At 42.5% G+C, this 12,317-nt stretch overlaps 2 protein-coding genes across 3 annotated transcripts in view; one reads left to right on the top strand and one right to left on the bottom strand.

Moving 5' to 3' along the window:
- The window catches only part of LOC139050963 (cysteine and glycine-rich protein 1-like), a 36,435-nt gene extending 30,360 nt beyond the window's left edge, over positions 1–6,075 (top strand). The window contains exon 5 of the mRNA XM_070527878.1: positions 5,937–6,075. The gene's annotated coding sequence lies outside the window, so the exon portion shown is untranslated. The remainder of the gene's footprint in view (positions 1–5,936) is intronic.
- bcn92 (LYR motif-containing protein bcn92) lies at positions 5,859–12,059 on the bottom strand. 2 transcript variants are annotated; one of them, XM_070527884.1, is made up of 5 exons: positions 11,855–12,059; positions 10,901–11,021; positions 8,036–8,182; positions 6,944–7,038; positions 5,859–5,996 (listed from the first exon to the last, which is right to left on the bottom strand). In XM_070527884.1, exons 1-3 carry the CDS (start codon positions 11,935–11,937, stop codon positions 8,114–8,116), a joined length of 273 nt encoding a protein of 90 aa, XP_070383985.1. In that variant the 5' UTR covers positions 11,938–12,059; the 3' UTR covers positions 5,859–5,996; positions 6,944–7,038; positions 8,036–8,113. The 2 variants fall into 2 exon arrangements, with proteins under 2 accessions (XP_070383985.1, XP_070383984.1); XM_070527883.1 differs by lacking the exon at positions 6,944–7,038 and having other exon boundaries at positions 11,855–12,058.
- Between the last annotated feature and the right edge of the window lie 258 nt (positions 12,060–12,317).

Here is a 12,317-nt window from a genome sequence, read left to right as displayed (position 1 = left end):
CGCACAACCCAAACTGATCACAGAATATCGTTTTCTTGACAGCAAAACACTGCAACACTTACATAGCAAAGGGCAGCGGCAGCACATTCAGAACAGCCGCAAACACACCATAGCGCAATGCGAGTGCGGTGACGCGACGACGCCATGACGACGCGACTATGCCCGGCTCGCCCGGCTGCCCGGCATCACGAATCACGTGGACACCTTGGTCACATGATTTGACGACGGTATCGCCACCTTGCGCAAGGTTGGATCGCGTTGATGGGTTGTTGAATATTGTAGAAGCCGCTAAAGAGGCTGACGCGCTATGGCGTGGCGGTGGCGCCTTGAGCCGTTTTCAAAACGTTTTCACCCCTCGTTTTTAAGCTGCCTGGCTTCCAACGTTATCAAAACGTATTCACCCCTCATTTTTAAGCTATCTTGTTTGGAACGTCTTTGATGCGTCGATTTTGGTCAAAAATCCGTTTCAGACGTTGAATCCCTTAATACGACGTTTTCAAGACTTTGTGTGCTACCTGGGGGGAATCCCGCGACATCGCATGGACGTGGAATTATCCACTACTTAACAGTTTGTGTGAGTTCTGCGAGCCACAAAACCAGCACAGCACTACGCGATAACCAAACTATTGAAACGCGAAAGCGCGGGTGGCGCGCAGAGTGGAGAAAACGAAACTTTTCGACCGCCCGCGTCGTTGTCAAGGGTAACGCCAAGCCAATGAATTCTTTTTCTCAATCCAATAGAACTTGGTAAGTTGCATTTTCATTCGTCTTATAATGCAATACAGTGATCTTTTTATTACGAATGGTTGCGTACTCGCGACAGAATTAAAATGAGGAGTGCCTTCGCCATCGGGCTAGTATTCTGTAATCGTGTTTTACATTTACCTCAATTTCTCGATTACAAAAGCTCTGTTCGCGATAATACTCACGCCTTAGACGTTCTCCAGTACTAATATATCACTTTAACACAAGTAATATATTTGTCTTTAGTGATCCCTTAAACGATGTCTCCAAAAACAGTAGGTGCTTATGAGCGCGTGCTATTGTGATAATTGTGTTCGCCTAATATAAAGTGCAACTTTATTATTGTGATAACAATTATATGGGCACTTCAGGTGCATTTCCGCCGTCGCCGCCGGCGTGATGTTCCTGATAAAGTCAAAACACAAACCGGGGGTAGGTTGGGCATTTTGCATTTACTCGTCTTAATACAGCCTATTTATTCCTTCTCCGGTACACTGTCCTTTGTTGATGTTGCTACCGTGTTTGATTTCATGTGAAATAAGCATTTTTCGACAGTGTCAAAGAAATCGGCGCATATTGGAAGCTAGAGCCACGCGAACGAGGACTGACCCGCTCACGCCATAGAATGTACAAGAACATCCTAGAAAAATCCACTGATTACAGCCCGAGAGAGCGTAGCTTTGTGCAGGTTTCTCCTTCTCCTCATCAATCGCATGCGCCGCCGTACGCACAACAAAGAAACTCCACGTGTTTTCTGAATGTTTCTCTGCCTCCCGAGCAATGGGGATGCGCACCCCGGCGGGAGAGAGAGAGGGCGCTTGTACCGCCGATGTTAGATGTTTGTGCGCCTCTGTGCTTTGATGCGAACGAACCAACAAACACGACATGCCCAATAAATAAGAAGCGATGATTGCCGGTTATCTACCCGTGTATTAGTTTCGTTTTCGGGAAGCACTAGAAGCGCTACCGTGCGGCCTCTGGCGTTTCAACGCTGCTGATGCCGAGCCAGCGTGGGGGATCGACCATTCATCGGGATGGCCACATCGTTATCCTGCGCTTATTGGACTGTCTCTGTGGCCGCTGGCTCCAGATAGTGTTTTGCATGTGTTGCAGCGCTTTGTGGAACAAGTGCGATAACATCGTGGCCGCGCGCCATATGCTATATCGCGCGTGTGCGTTTTACTCAGGCGGCGGCTGCGTATGGCGCGGCCGCGCGGGCCCTACCTTGGAAGCGATCTGCGATAGGGGCATAGTGCGCCAACTGCTGATAGCTTCGTGTGCGCTGTGTTCTAGTCGCTTAGTTCGCGTTGAAGGGAAAGGCCGCACGAAGGTCACTTCGCTCGCTGCTGCTGCCGCGCTCTTTGACAGTGTCCGCGGTCATCGAGTGAGATGCGTTCATGCTTGCTTGTGCTTCATTTAGTTAGTAAGCGAATGTTTAGTACAAGTTTATACGGCCGATAAACCTACTATCCTTACTTCGTATAGCTGCATAATTATTTGCTACCGCAATCGATGCTTCCCCTTTCGGGCGAAAGTGCGACTTTTTTTCCCCCACCGTAGGTTGCTTTTATCCATAAGAGCTTATAAAATGTACAAATTATTACGAGCAAACATTCCCGTCGTGTGGGTTTGTGCCACTTTTTCCCCCCACCGTGGGTTGCTTTTATCCATAACAGCTTCTAAAATGTACAAATTATTACGAGCAAACATTCCCGTCGTGTGGGTTTTGCACTCGCACAAGAGCACGCAGTGGATTTCGGACCGACTACATAGCGGTCTAATGTTTTACATTTTGAACAGCGCCTGTGCAAGTGCCCATATTCATTACTGTACAGCACTATACAGGAACTGTATAAGGCTTGTGGAGGCTCCGGTGCCAGTTGAATGCAGAGTAAACCATCTTGCTCGCACAGAAAAAGCTGCTCAAACACAATAATTAAGTATAAGGAGGCTTCTGCATGCTTCCCTGACCTGATAACCATTGCTTCACGAGCCTGAAGAATGCAGTAAAAAACAAACCAAGTTCTTGCTGCAATGACTAAAAACAAATGTTTCCTTTACAATAGGAACTTACCCATTTTCACATTCTTAAGCGTGATATATGCAAAGCACCGTAGTACATCGGAAGCAGTGCATGATGTGACAGTGCATGCTCTGGTGGCGCCAGCTCGTGGCTTTCAACATCAAGTGCAGCAGCTGTGCGTCCTCCCTGAACACACTACCCCACATTCTAGTACACTATAGTAGTAGCCACATCCAAATTGTGCATATTGAAGCGCTGTCAATCGCTCAATACGAAGCTATGCCTGCCAAGGTGTCTAGCCAGGAGTGAGTGCATGCTGGCAAGCTTATGTGAGGTCCGACCTTTATGTTTCACTTGGTTCAAGGCTAGCTGAGCGTTCAAAATTAAAATTGAAATTGAAGACCAGATGGCACACACCGATTGGCAGTGTGGCTACATTTTAGTTCTATGCAGGCAGCCGAGCATGAGCAGATGATAGTCGGCCTTGTCTGGAAGTATAAGATTATTATCAACATTTGAAACGCAGATTTTCGCTTACTTTAGCCTGTTTACTAAACTACATCAATAAGCATGAATAAAGCACTGATCCAAACACCCTTCTTGATTGATGTCAGCTATCAGCCAATAGCAGCCGTCTATGGGAATCTTGCATATGACGGCATATGGAAACCACTGGCAGCTTCGAAACAGGCGAGGACCAGGCCTCGTTTGAATAGAGTGTTTGAGAAAAAAGTGACCTTGCACTCTTTTTGAGAGCTCCGTGTGCCACACAATATTGCAAAATTTGACTGAGATGTTCACAGCAGTGTATGCCATCTGCAGACTGTTTTTTTTTTCACCTAGCCCGAGGGGTCATTCAGAGCTCTCTTAAATGAAGGTCCAAACCCTAGAAAATCTGTGGAAAAAAGTCAGAGTGGCCTAAATAATTTACTACAGTTGTTTCTAATAATGATGTTTGGATTCGGTACCCAGGAGGTCGATTCATCACGACGTCATGAAACACTTGCTCTCCATTCGCAAGACTGCTGTGGCTACGATATACAAGCGCAGCCAGAAAAAATACACACAATACTTGCTTGTTTTTTTTTTCCTTCCACATCATCATACCCAGCTCTAACACTACGACATTGGCAAATGTTGCTGTGTCATATTGTCGTTGATGCCAAGTCTGCCACTTTGAGACCAACTTTAATAACAAATTGAATCATATCTGATAGCTGTTTCCCAACCTTCATACTTATCAAGTGTCATCCCTTTAGGTGCAAGAAACATGTGGTAGAGTTTCTACAACTTCGACAATATGTGCGAGTATTTGTACTGACATGTAATTTCTTACTTTTTATTTTTTGAGGGAAATGAAGGTCCAAGACATTGCAACCTTACAAAGAGTGCTGGAAAGTCTCAGATTGCCATAAATAATTTACTATAATAGCTTTTATGCAAACCACTTTCCGCTTCGTTTTCCAGGAGGTGTACCTGCCGTGACGCAGAAGGTTGTCACTTAGCAGAACTTCGTGCATTTTGCCACTTGCTCTGGCTAGCTTGGTCATCTGCTATGCTGCTACATCAGGCAGCATGGCGGATGATTGAATAAGTCGGAGAAAGGAGAAAGTGTCAAAATGTCACGAAGTTCTGCTATGTGACCACCTTCTGCATCACGACACACAGACCTCCTGGGAAACCTAACGGAAACTGGTTTGCATAAGAGCTATTATAGTAAATTATTTAGGACACTCTAAGCATTCCCAGTATTTTTTCTGAAGTTGTAAGGTGCAGCACCTTCATTTAATGCAAACATTATAAGTCGAAAATCTTGTGTCAGTACACCTCAAAATATGCACCTTGGTGAACATTTGAAAGGAATAAGGTCTTTTCACTTTGTCATGCACTAGAGCTTTTGCCTTGCCATCCCATTTTCATGATAACTGGAATTCTTTATATTTATGCTTCTGTGCTAGCGAAAAAGTGTACAGGCTGACAATACCATGTTCAACTTTCATTAACATGTTTCTTTTAATCACCGCTAATACCACATCTGCCAGCTCTCTAGAATTTGCCATAATTTTACCAATGTGGGCATGTTTTGCTATTTTATTAAGGCTCCATCAAGCTTTACAAAAAATAAAATCTGTTCACAAAAAAGTTCACTCGCTGGTCTTCTAATCTTTTAGCAGCATTCTGATGTTGAAAAGAGGGGCACTTGCTTCGAGGAAGTTCATACAGACAAGTACCTGAAGCAGGGTAAATTGGCAACAACAATGCCACTGAGAAAGTCACTGTGGTCTAGAAACAATGCATTGCTATTCAGTATGTGCTGTGCCAAGTTCATGTTTGTTGATGTTTGTGTGCTGCATGCAAAGGTAAATCATCAATAAAGGGTGTATGTATCGCTGAAAAAGTGTTTGCTCAAGGAACACTTTACAAATATACATGCTATCCCATCCCTTCTCCTTAAGTGTAGTGTCTGCAGGATTTTACGAATTCTAATGTTCACAGGTTTGCAGATATACCGATACTAATCACCTTTTTACATATTATGCACTGAAATAGACTGCTTTCCAGGAAATTAATAAATGAAGGTGAAACTCTGTTAATGCTTTCTAAAAATAAACACTGCAAAATCAGTAGACTTAAAAAATTAAATTATGGGGTTTTACGTGCCAAAACCACTTTCTGATTATGAGGCACGCCGTAGTGGAGGACTCCAGAAATTTCGACCACCTGGGGTTCTTTAACATGCACTTAAATCTAAGTACACGGGTGTTTTCGCATTTCGCCCCCACCGAAATGCGATCAGAAGTCTATGTTTAGTATAGGTACAGATTGTTCCAATGACATGCTAGTGCAGTTTAAGATGTAATAGAAGGCTCTGCATGAACGGAACAAACTGTGTATTGCTAGCGAATGTATATTCTAGGTATAAGGACTCTTTTTTTTTTTTTCATTTCATAAAGCGTCCGCAGAACTTGTAGCGCGTGCAGTCTATGCACAAAGCACTTAGAACCAGCAATATCCCCCTTATTGCATCACTCATTCAGCACACCATACAGCTACTGCAGATATTTGTAAAGTGAAACAAGCTAGTCCAAAGGCCTGCTAACCATTAACACATTTTATTCCGTCTACAGACATGCCATCTCTAAAGACTGCCCAATCATTTTTTATGCAGGGAAGCAGCAACCTCAAGGCCCTGTCATCCAGATCACACCGACACCCAGAGCTTGAAAAACTGAAACAACAAAAAGAAAGGCGGGGTTTGTGTGAGGTTACATAAATGGCACACAAAATTTTTTTTTTGCTCCCCCAAGAATGTGTAGTGTGTGTAAATTTGTGTGCTGTTTTAGAGACACCAAGGGCATTTGATTTTTAGCAGCTACATCCTTTAGCCACACAGTTTGCATCTACTTGCAGTGCCCTGCATGGTCCAATTCAATGTTAATGTGCTGGAATACATACAGCATGTTAACTCAACACTGGCAACAACACCTGTAGGCTGCTTGTGCTCAGTGCCTGGAAATGCAGCCCATGCCACAGAGCTGACATTATGGGCAGATTTACAAACTTCTACTGCGTCAGTGCACTTCCTTATAGGTTGGTGCTGGCAGTTACCCGGGTGTCCACCACTCCTAACAATAGCAATAATAATTAGACTATCAATGTGGCAGTGGTCCCGAATTGTGGACTGCACTTACACAAGAGAAGTCTTGTGAACACACACCCTGGTTTTCAGTCAGCACTTAGTCTTTTGCATTTGTGCTGCTATTTGCACATAATTTGCCGAGGCTATCAAATTTTGTAAAATTATTGTAATGCTTTACGAAACTCAAAACATGCATTAAAAAAAACTGCTAGCTTTCCCACTACTTCATTTCTCATAAAGAGATGCCCAGACAGAGGTAAGGTGTTAAGTGGATGACAAGGCAATGGTGGAATGTAGTGTTGCATCCTGATGTGCCGGAGCTGTTATCAGCTTATCAGTAGGCTAGCTGAAGGAGAACACAAATGAGCTGGCTGGCATTTACAATCAACTAAATTGAAACCTCATACTTTTGCATGGACAAATATCAGATTGAACCACACAATGGAAGGTTGAAGTCTTGAACTACAAGCCCATTGCCAGAAGGTTAGATATTGAGCTAATCTTGACATGACAAGAGAACAACTCAGCTGATATACCTTGCTTTAACAGTGCAAGGAAGTTGGTGTTGGATGAGAAGCGACCAGGAGAATCCAGGCAGGATGGAAGAATAGCAAGGATATTATGGATTCCTCTGCGATAAAAAGATACCAGCAAGTTAAAATAATTTTACAAAGCAGTGGTGTGTGGCTAGTGTGTATAGAATTGAAGCAATGCAATGATATCTAACATTTGAAAGACCCAAAATGTTGCTGCAGTGGGGATGCTCAAACAAGCTTGGAATGACTACATCAAAGAAGAGGTCAAGGTCACAAACGCAGCAGCCAAAGTTCAAGAAAAGACAAATGTTTTGGCCATGTTTTGGCCAAGTGATGAGAACAGATAACTGCATTGGCAATCGGGTAACAGCAAGAACTGGCAATATTGAGCAAGGCAATACCAACAACTGCAAAAGGAGTGGGCGACCTAAAAATAAATTTGTCAAAAAAGCAAGCCGATACAGATGACAATCATAGGTTTCCACTGGAAAGTTATCTCCTGCAATGCAAACATATGCCTGAAATTGTGAATGTGAATTATATGTGAATTATTTCAGTAATGAATCCATGACGCCTTGTTGCAAAGTTGGAACTGGCCTACATGAGGATGCATTTTATTAAATGGCCATATCACAAAAATAAAGCTGGGAAAACAGCCTTGCATGACCCACCTGCACTAGATAATGAGGGCTGAACATTTGGCAAAATGATCCCCCCCCCCCTCGTAAATTCTAAGATGCCCTTTTGTGAAGAAACGCATGCGAGAGTGCTTAAACAATAAGTGCCTCTCCTGTTCCACAAGCTGCAACACCTCCTAGCTTGAGACCTTCTCAAGTCACTGCAGTAAATACTATATCATGCAAAAGAAAGCAATGAACAGACAAAACGTCTGGCACATTAGCAGTTTTGTACTTGTAAAATTTATTCAGATTTATAATAAAATGTCTCCACTCTCCACAAAGCCCAGCAGTGCTGGTATTACTTCATAGCCTGCTTAAACACAACTAAAAATGAGTGGTACACCATGGATGAGTATAACCCGTGAAGTGATAAGTGAAAAAAATGGCACAATTTTATTTGTCAACTACTCACACCAGGATGGGTTGTGACCAGGATGCAGGAACAGTACACAATATACAAAAAGCTACAGCAAAGGATGGCTTCACAGAGTCATCGCTGCTGTGTGAACTGCTTTTCAATGACCAAGTCAGAAGCCCTGTAGAGCTTGCCAATGACCACCTGCAGTAAGACAAACCAGTCAATTAGTGTCCCACCATTCAGTGCCTCACATATCTCGAGACGATGCAATATCTGTACATACCAAAGAATGCCCATTCAATAAACAGTGTCAAGCATTGTGTATGGCAATGCAATTTTAGAGCTAATACCACTTGGCAAAATATGGCATTAAGAGGAAGCTGCAGCTCGGGGCCTCCTATCTAAATACACGAGGAAGGAGAAATTCTTTTTTTTTTTTTGACAACCACAGCACCAAATTTGGTGATGCGGTCCCTTGGCTTTGGTATGGGAGGAAGTCACTTGTGGACTCTAGTCAACACAAAGAGGGGAGAGTGTATGTTGGCAGATGCACTCGCCCTCTGGTGGTATGGGTACAGGTAACAGGACAATGATATTTCTTTTATCTCCCAATAATGAACTGATTTGAAACGTTATCAGCTTCCAGTGTATAACCAAAAGTTTCAATGGGGGATAATGAGGGTCCCTTTAAGATCCTAAAGCTGCATTGTTTTGTTATTTCTATGACCTACCGGAGCCATAACCTAAACGTCGAAGCTGCTAGCTACCGAGTCCAGAAAACCAGAGTTTGTATCTCACGGGCCTGCAAGGTATTAATTTTAATATTTTTCTTAGGCAGTTAACGCCTTCAAGCACTATGTGCACGCTAATGCATGCAAAGGTGGTGCATCAAAAAAAAAAAAAAAAGCGCTGATTGAAATTATATTTATGTCACAAACATAATGAAGCACTTCTGGTTGGACCTGTTCTGTGTGTTTAGATGATAGTGTTTTAGGAAAATTAGTTGGAAGGTAGACGACTGGATGTTTCCCCTCGCAGTGTCTGTCTTCATGTAGTGGGTTCACTTCTTTCATTCTTTGCACAACATTTTGCATCAGGTATATATTTCAAGTGCCTGGATAGGTTCTTTCCAAGTATATTATCACCATTATAATGAGCCTATTTTTACATCCAATGAGGGACAAAGGCCTCTCCAAGCAATCCCCAATTACCCCTTTGCTGCGCCTGCACATTTCCTCATTTCATTACCCCATCTAATTCTTTGCCATCCTCGACTGTGCTTCCCTTCCCTCGGCACCCATTCTGTAACTCTAATGGTCCACCGGTTAGCTGCCCTATGCGTTACATGGCCTGCCCAGCTCCACTTTTTTCTCCTAATGTCAACTAGAATATCATCTATCCCCATTCGCTCTCTGATCAACTCCGCTTTCTTCCTGTCTCTCAATGTCAGACCTGACATTTTTCATTCTATTGCTCTTTCACAGTCCTCAACTTGTTCTCGAGCTTCTTTGTTACCTTCCAAGGTTCTGCCCCATGTGTTGGCACCAGTAGAATGCAATGATTGTAGACTTTTCTTTTCAATGACAGTGGTAAGCTCCCAGTCAGGATTTGGTAAAACTTCTGTGTGCACTCCATCCTATCTTTATTCTTTTATAAATTTTCTTTTCATGTTCAGGGTCCCCTGTGAGTAATTGACCTAGGTAAACATACTCCTACACAGACTCTAGTGGCTGACTGGCGATCACAAATTCTTGTTCCTTTCCAGGCTATTGGACATTACTTTTGTCTTCTGCATATTAATCTTCAACCCTACTCTCACACTTTCTCAGCTAAGGTCCTCAATCATTAGTTGCAATACATCCCTAGTGTTGCTGAATAGGACAACATTATCTGCAAAGTGAAGGTTGCCGAGATATTTGCTGTTGACTCTCACTCCTAAGTCTTCCCAGTCTATAGCTTGAATACTTCTTCTAAGCATGTAGTGAACAGCATTGGATAAATTGTCTCCTTGCCTGAGCCTTTTCTTGAAAGGTATTTTCCACTTTTCTTGTAGAGAGTTAAGATAGCTGAGGAATCTTAGCAGATATTTCCCAAGATATTAATGTATGCCTCCTGTACTCCTTGATTACGCTATACAAGTATGCTAGACATTAAATAGTTGTATTATAGCTCCTATAAAAGAGTTCGCGAATGGGATCCAATTTCTGTAATCATGACAAAACTCACAGAAGAATTGAAAATTCCGAAGTTGTTCTGCAGCTGTTTGTTTTTCACAATTCTGAAGGTACAATAAATGTGATGAAACTAATTTTCAATGGACAGAATTAATTGGCACCTCAAGAGGTTAAAGACTAGCAGCCTGTGGTATCCCGTGTGGTGCTGTGTTGTAGTCATCCTGTCTTAAGCTGCACCATGATCCATCTTTCCAATAAATAAAAGACCCCTGAATAGAAAAGTTGTGTTTAAATTTGAGCACGACATGCTATCTTTTATTCTTAATTATCCTTTTCTCATTTAAGCCACAGAGCCATCCCTGTACAAATAAATGCTGCATCAATTCTTTCATTCTGAGAAGCACCACGGCATAATGGATTCCACACAGCAACATTTGTGAAGCACTACAAATTCTCTTAATTTTTTTTTTTTGAGGTGCCAGTCATTGTACTCCCCCATCCACAACAATGGCATCACACAAGCACGAATAGAAACACACTAGAAACAAACTTATTTGGCAAAACCTTACTATTCATTAAACATTTGCAAACCCATGTCATGCACTGATATGTCACTGCACAGCAGATGCACACAATGAAGGTCACTTTGTAAGAAAACTGAAGGACGTTTAAAGATTAAAATGAAAGCATACATGTGCAGAATTCAGTTTCTACAAAAGCAAATGGTAAGAAAATTAAAACACACCTGCCGTTTGATGATTTCCAAGTTTTTCAGTCCATCATCCAGAAGTTCATTGATTTCATCTATATCCTGAACAGCTTTATGCTCCTTGAAAGCATCTCTCACACGTCTCAATGCATAAGACCTGTGAAACAAAATTTTTGCCAAATATTATGCCTAACTGATTACATACTTGAACGTGCGACTGAATAGCGCGAAGCGTCGCCAACCAGTGCCCAAGCATCTACTGAGAGGCTGCAAGCATTTCGTGTAACTGCAACGCTACAGAAGCCTGTGTTGACTTGCAAATTTATGCCACTATTTCAGCCTTCTGCACACGACGTCGTGCGTACAGCATTGCTCATCCGAGAACTTTATCACTGTAGCCAAATGCTTCGAATAAACGCGTTTAACACATTTCCATGTAACTTTTTGTAAGCGTGCATTTCTTTAATAGGCGCATGGTCTTTTAAAAGACTGCGCCATTGTAATGTGCTGGACAGACATGGCTGTTGGCATCAAAGGAAACGAAGGCAAGTGCGCGACAATGGAGTACACTAAAGTGAAGTGATCGATAATCGCAAGGTGGTATGAAAGAGGGGAAAAAAAAGAAAAAAGAAACCAGCGCGACGGCTCTTATGTACCACGCGTGTCACGAAATTGATTCAAAAAGCGCGCTGTATTGCAAGATCTGCGTATGCGTTTCACACAAGCAGTTCAGTAGGTGTGCATGCAAGCACGCCTATTCGGCGCTCAACTGACAGCATTCCAACAAAAATTACAAGTAAAACTAACATGATTACAGATAACTTTACAACTATCTTCCCATAAGAAACAGGCTAATATCGGTATCAATATATAACATTACGGACGCCGCTGCGTCTCGCAGGGAGTCGTGCATCTATGCACCAAATTCGACAACAATAATGTGCGCTTGTAATTGCTACGCGTTACCTACTCAATGAAGTTAGCTTTTACCTATAAATGTAGCTCTTGAACTGCCCAGACTCGCGCATCAACTCCTTGTAAAGCCTCAACACTTGGCGACGGGAGGCTGCCATATTTCAACAAAGAGCACACACAAGCACATAACACGGCTGCGCAGCTGCGCACATGTCACATGTTGAAACCGCCATAGAGAAACTACCGTTTGGCGTTGTTGGCAACTCCAGGAATTCTATTTTCGGCCCAAGTGGCCCAAGTAAGAAAACTAATTAGAGTAACGCTTACAAGAAACATTCGACGGAAACTTGCGACGATTCGCACTCACTAACATTTCGGCAATGGCTAGAGACGTGCATTTATTGAGAAATATTTAGGATAAAATTCGCTAAAGCAGAGCTTTACATCTATATTTAAATAATAACGTACTTGGTAGTTTTACAAATTCAGCAATTATGCTGACTTGGTGAGTAAAATCGACAAAGACATTCTTAATATT

Source organism: Dermacentor albipictus, chromosome 1, assembly GCF_038994185.2.
Source record: "Dermacentor albipictus isolate Rhodes 1998 colony chromosome 1, USDA_Dalb.pri_finalv2, whole genome shotgun sequence".
Classification (NCBI taxonomy): domain Eukaryota; kingdom Metazoa; phylum Arthropoda; class Arachnida; order Ixodida; family Ixodidae; genus Dermacentor; species Dermacentor albipictus.
Note: the sequence above shows the minus strand (reverse complement) of the source record. Positions and strands in the feature narration are given on the sequence as shown.

What these genes read in the sequence shown, in the direction of transcription:
- bcn92 (XM_070527884.1), bottom strand. Translation starts at nt 11,937, where the DNA reads ATGGCAGCCTCCCGTCGCCAAGTGTTGAGGCTTTACAAGGAGTTGATG. An exon ending in TTCAAGAGCTACATTTATAG is followed by an intron (nt 11,022 to 11,854) that starts GTAAAAGCTAAC and finishes TTTGTTTCACAG; the next exon opens with GTCTTATGCATTGAGACGTG. An exon ending in TGGAAATCATCAAACGGCAG is followed by an intron (nt 8,183 to 10,900) that starts GTGTGTTTTAAT and finishes GTCTTACTGCAG; the next exon opens with GTGGTCATTGGCAAGCTCTA.